Source organism: Battus philenor, unplaced genomic scaffold (genome assembly GCF_028537555.1).
Source record: "Battus philenor isolate CCGP_79_NKW_IND1 unplaced genomic scaffold, ilBatPhil1.0.hap1 SCAF_10, whole genome shotgun sequence".
NCBI classification, from domain to species: domain Eukaryota; kingdom Metazoa; phylum Arthropoda; class Insecta; order Lepidoptera; family Papilionidae; genus Battus; species Battus philenor.
In genome coordinates this window covers 14,139,186-14,151,196 of record NW_027181662.1, presented here as the reverse complement: position 1 = coordinate 14,151,196, position 12,011 = coordinate 14,139,186, and the positions used below count along the sequence as shown (strand labels likewise).

Genomic DNA, 12,011 nt, shown 5'->3' with positions numbered 1-12,011 from the left:
GGCCACGCGGGAGGCGCAACTATACATAGATGGCAGCACTGTACAACACTGGTATGTTTCGAAGCCGTTATAATGTTGCCATACACATGTCAAAAAGACTTAACATTTTTTATGTATTTATAAATATACCACAGCTGCTGCTTACAAGATATCAATCTATCTAGGCGTAGGTTCCCATGGGCGATAACATCCCTAGAACTAAAGGTATCCGTTTCAAAAACAAAGAAAGATGTGTAAAGACATATGTCCGGTCTATATATGTAGATGCATCATTGTTCCCGCACTAAAACCAACTAGCGGCAGGCGAACAATGGTCGTGCGCAGGCGCGGAAGGCACGCCAGCAAAACATGCTTCCAGACTGCCTGCGCACGCGCAGACGCGACAATACACCGATGCGCGCTACTAGCTGCTTCATTTTCCTGCGCTTATGTTCGTAACTACCCTGTGCCGATAATTGTATGACGTGCAAATAATATCCAATCAAGTTTTGTCGAATGTTTCATTTATATTAAGTAAATACTAAACATCTTTCTAGTATTTTTATTTTTGACTAATCTTTCACAAAAGTAATATAACTTTTTGGTAATTTTTTATGCTATTTATACTAATAGACTATTAATCTTGTTAATATATCGTAAACCAACTGTGTGTATAAAGGCTTTTTGTTTTGGAAACATTATTTACTGTCCAAGTAGCATTTACACTCCACGGGACCGTGCACATAAAAGGTTGAGAACCTATGACCTGAGTGTATTATGCATTCACATAAATGTATATTTTAGATATAGTTTACATAATATAAATGTTGCGCCTCCGAGTGTACACGTGATAAACTATTTAACTTGTGTATACAACTTAACTATTTCAATGTATGGAAGAAACTAAGTAAACTGTGATACAAGTTGCGAAGAGCTACCTTATGTTTCTGTTAACCAGAAAATATCGTCGGATTGTCACCTTTGCGACGGAAATTACATCGAAATGGTTATAGAAGTTTTGAATAAGTACTATTACATTGAACAATGATCCACCGAATATATATCTAAACTGTCTTGAGGCAAAATACACTGCGAGTACCTCGGCTATTTAACGAAACCACCCTCAGCGGGGTCGAGGAGTCCCACACCGCGTTAACGTCAAAATATTTTTAATGTCTTTCATGTTGAGAAAGAATTCACGGAAACAATCCATTGCGTGTTGAAATAGATAAAAACAACTTGACGTTAGAACCGGTTCACAGTCGTCGCGCAGTGTATTTTGTAGCTGGCTAGCTGACAGTGGGCCGCGCCATCATCGCCACAGACTGGGTCGAGACAACGCATTCGTCTGTGGCTTTATGACGCGGTTAATTTTAAACGGCCACGTGGCCGAAGCTGAGCTTTCGTTGCCCTGTTGAAGATAACTTGAACGCAGCTGAACGTTCAGATGGTAAGCTTGAAGTTATCCGGTACGGAGCAACGAGGCTGAATAATTTTTTTTTCTCGTGTGATTTTCGAAAGCATGGCGTCTCGCGCTGCGCATGCGTCAGTCCGAGACTAAACCTTTTCGCTTGATTCATGTTTGCTCTGTGCGCAACAGCGCCCACTGGTTACATTGCGCCGGGCCTGACCCCGGCCGCATCGAAGCCGAACTGCATATTGTCGATAGCTACTTCATTTTGCTTATTATTCCGCATCATCTGACTTGATTCCGTTTTCATCGCCGCGACATCCGAACGGTCGAATTGAGTTCAAGGAACTCGTAATACCTAACAGTCTTTGGATAGATCTATCACTAAGACCCCGCTTCGCTTTGTAAATAACTCGCTCTCTCGAAAATATATTTCGGAGTTTAATTTCAATTTTTTTTTCAAAAAATTATTTTTTTTATACTTTACTTTTTTTAAATGTTATCATAGCAACAGTTGAGTAGAGATCTGCAACTGTATTATTTAATATTTCGTCAAATTGGCTTGAGGTTGGAGACGAGTCTCCGAACGCACGAGGGCGCTCTGAGGGAGGGGCGAGCGCTGCATGGAGGCCCCCAAGTTTTCGAGGCGAGGGCGAAGGCCCCCTGAAGCTCCCGCCGCGACCCTTGCATCTCCGCCGGGTCCACACGTAACGTTACCTTTGTACTCGCGCGTTAAGTTTCACTCCCTACGCTTAACCTTACTAATTATACATAAAAATATCACAGCACTGTCGATTCACTTACGCTACGCCCGCGCCGCTATGCGGCCGCGACCCACGGTCGATTCGATTAAACAAAAACAAACGGGTATCGAAACACAAACGTGCGAGAACGCCACGCGCGACTATTGCACGACCGAAGTTCAACTTCACCGAGTAAATATATTTCATCCACCTATTACTAAAATACATTCCGGACATTTAACATGAATAATTATCTATACACGGTAAAAGTTAACTAGTGTTTGCTATGAATTACAGAAACTACTTTTAGGAATTCGACGTTTCAACTGCTATTGCTGATTCACCAACAAAATTATACACAAGATATACTTTGCTTTGCGATGAAAATTATTCAAATTGCACACACGAGAGTGTAAGCAGCTGTTTGTGTAAAATTATTATGAATTCTTCAGATTCAGAATTAAAATATACCTGGTGTTAGATTTCAGAATGTTCAAGAATGATAATGTTACAAAATTCAAGAAACTGTGGTGGCTATTTAATTTTTTTGTGTTTTATTTAGTGGCGTTTAGAGTGGGAGACCCCAGGGGGGCAGCGAAGGCGTCCTCGCACCGAAAAAACATTGCAACGCGAATTAAGTGTCGCGAAAATAAAAATATACAAAGCCAGCCGATCACCAAAAGATGTCTTAGCCTAAAGAAATTACTTTGGAAATCATTCGAAACAAATACATATATTAGTTCCGGCCCGATCGGAGGTCCAGCTCCGACTGTCACTTCGCGCGAGCAGATCGACGATAGACCTCTGATCATACCCTAATAAGGGCGCCTATTTCGAAACCCCGATTTCATAGGTTAATCGATAAATGCAAATCGTTCGTAAAATGAAGCCAAAAACAAAGTGCAAATAGTGCGGCTGGCCAACGCCCACGCGTGGGACATGCCGGCCCGCCGGAACAAAGGAACAAAGCGTTTACCCCGCGAATCATACACGTGCCGGAGTGCGCACGCGCACGAGCGTGCCGGACACACAGGCCGCCCCTACTGCCGCTACCACGCGGGAGGAGCGATGGAACATCTTAACTAAGTGAGGTAGCATCATTATGAATATGATTACAAGTTACTCGCCTAACGTTTGGTGGGATATACATTGCGCGGCGCAATATGTCATACACGTACATTACAACAACATTAAAATACTTCCTATGGATTACTGAGGTACACGATCGTTACTGTCTGAGGTAGGTGCGTGGGGCGGACCCCGTAACATTATGTACATACAAATATAACTATCAACTATGCGAGCGCCTAGCGCCGCCGGCGTCAGAAGATGTCCGTGTTCATGACGGACAGCCGGCCGGCGTCGCCCACGTCGTAGCCGCAGGCGTAGTCCTGGTACACCTTCGTGATGAGCGGCTCCCACTTGTCGGCCTCGAAGCCGGCGGCGAGATTCCCCTCGAAGCCCTGGAAGTCGGGCAGGCTCTGTACGTACATGGCGTGCAGCGGCTGGTCGTTGTTGATGGTGAGCAGCGGGTCGATGTGCGGCAGGATGTGGTCGTCCAGGTCGATGAAGCCCGCACCGTCGCCGTGCAGCCCGGTGTTGAATTCCGGCCCGTACTCCAGCGGGAAGTTGCCGGCCGAGGAGCCCGGCTGCTCCGTTACCAGGGACGCTTCAGGAGCTTCTGTCAACACACGTCAATTCATCATCATATCAGCCGATAAACACTCCCTGCAACATCTAAACACACGCACACACATACCTGGAAGGAAGAGATTGTTGGTCGGCAACTCGTTCACCGCTTCAAATATCTGCAACTCTTTCTCTATGACAACCGGGTCAATGCTGTCAGACTCCATGGTGCTGTCGTCAGATTCAAATAGTTTAAATGTTTTCAAATTTGTGTCCGATATATTAATTTTGAATGGATCGTCGTTTTTATTGTATTCCGGTTCAGAGCTAACGGTGCTCTCCTTGGAGCTGCTCGCGTCCGTCGAGCTCTCGCTGCCGACCTCGTTGGCGATCATTGTGACCGCCTTCTTAATGTCCTTCGTGTCTATGTTGTGCATTCTGCGCGAGTGCTTGTGCAGGTTGGCGTAACTTGCGAAGGTCTTGGGGCAAGCGCTGCATTTATACGGCCGCACACCGGTGTGCACGTTGAGGTGCTGCTCCAGCTGTCCGAGCTTCACGAAGCCCTTGCCGCAGTGAGTGCAGGTGTGCGTCTTCACGTCGGAATGGACCTTGATATGTTCAACCAGACGGTTCTTGGCGTTGTATACCTTCCCGCACACCTTGCAAATGTGGACGACGGTCTCGAAATGCTTCGACACATGTTTTATGACTGCATGCTTCTCCCCATAGTTCCGGTTGCAAACGGGGCAAGAGTACGACTTCTTCCTGTGCGCATCCAGATGTTTCTCGCAGGATGACAGAGAGGAAAAATGGAGCCCGCACTGACGGCACCAGTTCTGGGACTTGTCGTGGTGGCGTTGATGGAAAACAAGCTCTTTAGGTGTTTCAAAGCTGAAAATTGTGAAACAATATAACTAAGTTAATGTAACTTTACATTGCGTAAATCCTTTCTTTACTTATATCCTAATATTATTTTAGAAGAATTATGGTAGATGTATATTTATGGTGGTAAACATTATATAAACAGGTTTAATTACAAACTTCTTTTTATTTATTTTTTTGCATTTCATTTCAAACATTTTGTCATTGAAACGGATATATCATATCAATTGACTTAAAAAATCCAATCAGTGCTTTCAAATTATTCCTAATTAGCCTTTATGTTTGAATAGTATGACTTCAACTGGTCACTGTGAACTTGATTTTCGAATAGAGAATCGTAAAAAATTTTCATTGTCATTTCTTAACCCTTTCCTTACCACAGTCCGTTCCGTCGACGTTACGCTACTGAACCGGGCTGTGCGCTGCGAACTGTGCACATTGCATGGCGGTAGGTTGATGTTAGAATTTTCTCATTTGTGTTATATATTTAAAGATTTTACTAGTATATTAATTAAAGATAATTTTTAGTAATGTATTTGGCTGTGATAAATCATAAAACGGATCTATATATAAGCCCACATTACCATTTTCACGTTCATATTTAGATACCAATCTTTTGCACTGCAAACAACGTACCTTCTACTGATTTATTCTTCTATTATTTATTCCTACTGATTTATAAATTGAAAGTAAAACATCTTTCGGTCAACCTTAGTAGATTATTATTGCGATGATACTTTTTAATATTTTAAATTTTATTTTCCAAATACATACTGCACTTTCGAAGAATTGTTTTTGAGTAAGGGCGCGTTCAATAAAATGATTGTACCCTTAGAGGAATCGATTCAATAACAATGAAATACAAGCGGCAAATAGATGCCACTTAAAGGCATTGGTACATACGGCGTGTGCAGTGAATGTTGCCTAACTCCGGCGCTGGTAACGAAAGGGTTAATAGAAATGTTGCCTGTTTAATTCAATAAAATAATTAACAGAATTATTAATAGACTTCTGCCTCAATATTTTCGACTGAAATTAATATTTCTTTCACAAAAAACGAACAATGATAAAAATATGCTTCTTGAAGTGAATTTACATTAATAGACGGTTGGGAGTCAAGTCTGTACGCTCTTTGCAGAGCTAAGTAAGAAAAGGACCAATATTTAGCCACTTCCGCACATGCATGTACCTGTGTGCATATGCAGAGGTGGCTAAATATTGGTCCTTTTCTTACTTAGGATGGACTTCCGCAAGGTAAAGCCTGATTCCGTTAAATCTTTGCAGGGCTGACTGACAAATTCAGATATCGATGGTAGGGGTGGTGGGAGTATCGATGGTTCTTTCAGTGATGGGTTCTCCTGTAAGCCTCAGATGATTCATGTTTTTCATTACGTACATCCTCTCGCAGCCTTCCTGTGGACACTGGACACAGGTGACATTGTGCTGTTCCCGTAGATGGGCACGCAGGGCGCGCTGCGTACCGAAGCGGTGGTCGCAGCGGCCGCAGGCGAAAGGCTTCGGTCCAGACGAGCTGCCCACGTGATAGGCCTCCGTGTGCGTAGCGAGCAGCGATAGACGAGGGAACGCCTTGCCGCATTGATCACATCTGTAGAAAAATAATCATTTAAAATATACATTTAATTCATAATTTATCTTGAAATATTAAATAAAATAATCTCAACAAAGTTTAATTTCAATTAAAAAAAAAACAATTTAATAAAAATACATTGGTACATCCTGTTATAAAAACTGTATATTCCAAATATAATCTATTTATATATATTTTATATATGTATGTATTTTATATATATGTATACATATATAAATAACTCATTTTCCAGCAAAAAGCTTTGAAGATTTTACACCTATTTCCAATCTTTATAAATGGTATAAAGTGATTATTATTATTAGTCTCTGAAATATGCTACACTAATTATTATTTTTCCTTTCGGACCAATAACTTCTGGCAGTTCAGTCTGCAGAGGTAGATAGTAAAATTTTTTTTTTTTTAATTTCTTAAGCATTATTTTTTTGGCAGGGTGTACCATACAATAATTGGCAACAAATGAGGTATACATTCACTCCTTTAGAGCTTTTAAGCCTATTATGTCACCCTGTATGTAAATATATATATAGTTATAAACGTAAATATAAAGTATCCGTTTTTGTAACGCAACATATACTCACTCGAATCTGTTCTTCATAAAATGGTTGTAACAGTGGTTGCCAAACATGGAGTACTTGTCGAACTGCTTGTTGCACTCGTTGCAGGTGTATACGATGTCCTGGCAGCCGTGCATCAGTGAGAAGTGCGCGTCGTAGTTCACGCGGTTCCTGTGCACCGTGGAGCAGATGCAGCACAGGATGCCACCGAGCTTCTCTATAAAGTCATCGTCGGGGGCGTCTTCGACCTCCAAACTGCTTGTATCCAGGCACTCAGTGCCAAAGTGTTGCTTGAGGTGTTCAACCGCTGCTTGCTTGCTGTTACTATTCTCGCTGCAGATGGGGCAGCAGTATGTGAATGAGGAGTGCAGGTCAATGTGATACTCACAGCCATCTAAACTGTCAATCTGCCGCTCGCACGACTGGCAACTGTATGGCGGACTGTCGCTATTGTTGTGTATTATCTGGTGAATTTGCATTTCTTTTTTTGTTTGGAATCTGCAAAATACCAAACATAATTATATATAAATAAATTTTAATACAATCTTCAAGTGCATATTTCACTATGGCTCTAACGTCCCGTTTGATATTATATTTTTTTTCCTTTTACAGTACAAGGTTTTCCTATATAAACTACAGAGTAAAATAAAATATACATTTGATGCAAATCAAAGCCAAAAATGGAGCACGGCTTAATAACATAGCAATATAAATATATATATATATATATATATATATATATATATATATATATATATATATATATATATATATATATATATATATATATATATATATATATGATGAAATAACTCACATAGTCATTATCATCATTTCAGGAGTAAGATATACACTGCTGAACACAGCTCTTACTCATGTGTTGGCATGACGCGATTAGAAACAAAAGTGCTGCCTTTTGAAAAAAAAACAGAAAATTTAAAAGGGATTCAAACTCAATACAAGGCAAACACAAAATTCTAACGATGTACAGTGAAACTTAGCACTAATTGTCACAACTTTGAAAAATCGAGGTGTTAGTGTATGTTACATAGGGAGACGTAAGAATTTTCTCAAAAGTTTGAAAATACTGCTTTATAGGCATAGTTATATATATAACAAGCAAACTACATTTAAGTTATATATAAACAGAAACGTTTCAATAAATAAACTCACTCTTTGCCGCATGTAGTGCATTTAAACTTGTGCATTATATTGATGTGATCTTTGAGCGCCGTCCATTTTGAGAACTGCTTTTTACAGTTGTCGCATCTGAAAACAAAGAAATTACTGATTTTATCTGTAACAATTCCTTTTACTTATACATACACAATTTAAATTCTTCAATCTGATAATAGGTATCAATCAAGCTGTGGTCCACCCTTTGAACCTATTATCTCCCCTCACAGCATAGCAACGGTAACCACTGCACTGTTTGAAGCTGAATGCGTGGGTATCATAAATGTGGTTGCAACTCTGACTGATAGGAAGAGTAAATGGTCCCTACAATCGAATTCTCTCCGACAGTGGGGCGCTGTTACTATCCCTTAACAGTCACACTATAGTCTGGTCTGCGCTCGGTGATTGGTCGTGGCGCTTGGTCATTTTAACAAACATCTATTTACATTAGTCTTTTGTGCAGATCATGCATAGAAGAGGATAAGACCGCTGACCACGTACTACTTCGGTGTACATGCGTAAACCCCTATAGTCTTGGATCACCGAGGCGCCTCTCCGAGATCGCCAGCAAGATCAAAGGCCCAAGTGCATAGGTATCCAAAAAGGGTAATCTACGTCACTGGTTGATCGATTTCTGCCTTGCCCTCGCCTCCGCACGTGAGATCCAGTAGTCCTGTGGCGTCGTAGAACGAGATGAACCACCGATGTCGGTACACCCAATGCGCGACCGACTGAAAGGTATGTATGCTTCTCCTCAATCATAGTTACTGCCCTAGCCGCTGAAGTTGCTGGTGAATCACTCATTTTGTATAAGAACAATGCGCACTATTGAAAGCAAACAGTTAAATTAAACACAGTCATCACACACAGCATCCAACAAAGTTCTTATCAGAAACAATTAGAACACTATGTCAGAAAATTCCATAAAACTTGTCTATGGACTTGAAAAGTGAAATTTTTATAATATGTAATTTTTTAAGAGGGTACTTGCACGTTATTAAAAACTAGTTCTGAAGATTTACAAGAACTTAAAGAAAAATCTACCTTTTTTGGTGTTCTCTTAATTGTGCAATGTGTGTATATTGGAAAAAATAAAATTCTCAAGTCTGTATGTAACATTCAAATTTCCAATATTTACTACTTAATAAAACTAACAATGAAAAATCATTATTGTACTGTAAGTTATAAATACATGAAAAAATAGTAAATAAATTTAGGTCAAAAATTTGGTGATACAATTGCGGTAAAAGAAATTTGAAAAATGACAACAAAATTCAAAACAAATAAATGTACTTCTTTACAACCACTGAAGTAAAATAAACAGCATCTTGAAAGGATTCACTAGAAGAAAAATAAATATGCTACCTTATAATATAGTCATTAACAAAAAATATAAACATGATCTTCATATAAAAATAAAATTGTATGAGTTGTAATTATAAACATATTATTAATAATTGGTAAAAAGGTCTTAAGTTCATAACACCAGAAGGATATCACTACGTATCAGGGGAGGCCAAGCTCTTAAATAGTGTAAGTAAATGGCTTGAATTTTTAGAAATTTTAAATCTTTTGCGTGCCGCAACAGAATATTCTTTTAAAATATGCAAAAGAATGTTTTTTTTTTTACAAATATGAAATTATTTAAACAAAACTACAAAATATGTGTAAATATAATGGCACACGCATATGACAGCGCTAATAATACTTAAGATGCAGGTTAATTAATTATGATCAGCGTTTGGATTTTGCTAATTTTAATTATATATATATTTATATATATATATAATTTGTTTAGATTTACCAGGATCTGACAGGTTATATAAATTTAAATATTGAAATAACAGTCAATAGAATCAATGAAATAATTGTTCAGAGCTGCATGTGGCTTGATCAAATATAACACAAGAAAATCATTCTAAAGGAATTTAATATCAAGAGTATATGATAATATTCAAGCAATTTTTAACATCTTTATCACACTAATAGACTATATGTTGCTGTAAAGGACACCATCGTCAACTCTTGTCAATCAGCACCGCACTCTTTTTGCATCAGGGTAACCTTACTAATGGCAACCATATATACAGAATATTTCCTTAAGCCATAATTATATCTATGTTGTCAAACATGGACAAAAACATAGTCGAAGTGGGCAGGCCACATACAAAAGATAAAAGATGATAAGTTACTACCAACTGTATTCCCTTTTACAAGAAAAGATGATATCACAAAAGTTATGGTAAAGATCATCCAGGGACAGAGAACTCTAGAATAAAATGAAGGAAACATAAGCGCCTTCAGGCAACAATATTTCAAATATTAATTCTTTCAAATAGAAATTTCTAAGCACCTCCTTTTATAGCAGCTTCCTGTTATAAAATATCATACCTTTATAGGCGGAGCATTTATGGTGGCACATGCAAGTGTTAATTTTCTGTAAATTATTCAATGTAATGATATATGTTATAAATGAATCTTGCCGTAACAAAAGCAATGATTATATTCATGGATATATGGACATTATTGAAAATTGTGCAATTTTATTATATGATAAAAAAACATTGGGTATTATAATCTTAATTTTCTTTCTCACATCAAATCATATATGTTATTATAAATGTATGAGGTATTACTATAAATATATTGTGATATAGTGATATGATATGGCAAGCATTAATAATATCTGTAAACTCACCTGTACTTTGCTTTCACCACATGACTTGTATAGCAGTGGCCACGGAAGCTAGGGTATCCATTGATACTTTTGTGACACAGTACACATGTGTATACAATGCCAGCGCCAGTATCATGCTGTGCATAATGAGAGTCATAGTCTTTTTTGTTCCCGAATGTTGTCAAGCAGATATGGCAGTGGATGCCGCCCACTAAATCAATGGTTGTGAGCTTCCTGCTCTGATATTCAGCGAATGAGTTTTGCGGAGTCTTATTAGATGGGTCCAAAAGGGAGGGAGAAGCCATTGTAGCAAATCTATGTGTAATCCATCTATTGCCTATCCAGATCTATGTCATATGGATGTATTTAATACGGCTATTGCAAACATTTTATTGTTACTTTCGCTTGCAGCTACATGTTTCTGTAAATATTTTTGGCCTGAAAACAAAAGAAATTTCAATTGATACAAAACGCTATTGCGGGTAATTTGCCTTAAAGTTAATAAGTATAGAAATTTTGGTATAGTTATGCGATTATTACCGATATCACGCCAGGCGAATGTCCGCAAGGTCAAATTTCATTCATAAACTTATAAAATTTACATAAGTCGGTGCAAAACAATTTCATTGAACTGTATTATCACGTTCTCGCGATAGAGAAATATGAATGAAGTTCATAAGGTCCTGATAAAAATATGACAAAAACGAAACGGACGTCGTGCAATTGATTTCCGCCGTGCGCGACCTTGGCAACAGAATTACTAAAAAGAAGAAATAATTTACTAAAAGCATTCATCTTGTGAAAACACAATGAAACTGGTTCATTATTTGCGGCCGCTTCACGGCGCCTGTTCGCGCATCGAAATCGATTTTCGTGAAAACATTTGTCACCGAAAATACTTTCATAGTCATTTCATTCCCCTAGTAAATCTATGATTTATACAGTATAATAATTTATACTCACAATAATGGATGAAATCTTATGGATTTGCATCGGAAAAGAGTCCAACGTTACATTTTACATTACAATTGTCGAAATAAAAGATAAACTTTAAAAAATGTAACGCCGGACGACAAACAACGCCAAGAAAACGTGTGAATTTTGCATTTGACAGCGGTGTGAGTATTGAGTGTGTATGTGGGAACAAAAATCAATTTAAAGCCGACTACACACTGGAAGACTTCTAAAAGTTTTCGGTTTCTAAGTACATGTATGTATATCTTTAACATAAATTAAACTGTGAATATCCTTATAAATATATGTTATATTATATATGTAAATAATTCACTTTCATTTTAAAAAAATCATTTTTTACTATAAAGGTGTCTCTAGGCATTTAATTATTAAAGAC

The 12,011-nt window shown here is 38.3% G+C and overlaps 1 protein-coding gene across 2 annotated transcripts; it reads right to left on the bottom strand.

The window, feature by feature from the left end:
* Positions 1-2,701: 2,701 nt before the first annotated feature.
* LOC137923392 (zinc finger protein 676-like) lies at positions 2,702-11,738 on the bottom strand. 2 transcript variants are annotated; one of them, XM_068766639.1, is made up of 7 exons: positions 11,624-11,738; positions 10,682-11,098; positions 7,981-8,076; positions 6,832-7,305; positions 6,041-6,250; positions 3,893-4,653; positions 2,702-3,814 (listed from the first exon to the last, which is right to left on the bottom strand). In XM_068766639.1, exons 2-7 carry the CDS (start codon positions 10,963-10,965, stop codon positions 3,456-3,458), a joined length of 2,184 nt encoding a protein of 727 aa, XP_068622740.1. In that variant the 5' UTR covers positions 10,966-11,098; positions 11,624-11,738; the 3' UTR covers positions 2,702-3,455. The 2 variants fall into 2 exon arrangements, with proteins under 2 accessions (XP_068622740.1, XP_068622747.1); XM_068766646.1 differs by having other exon boundaries at positions 2,702-3,811.
* Between the last annotated feature and the right edge of the window lie 273 nt (positions 11,739-12,011).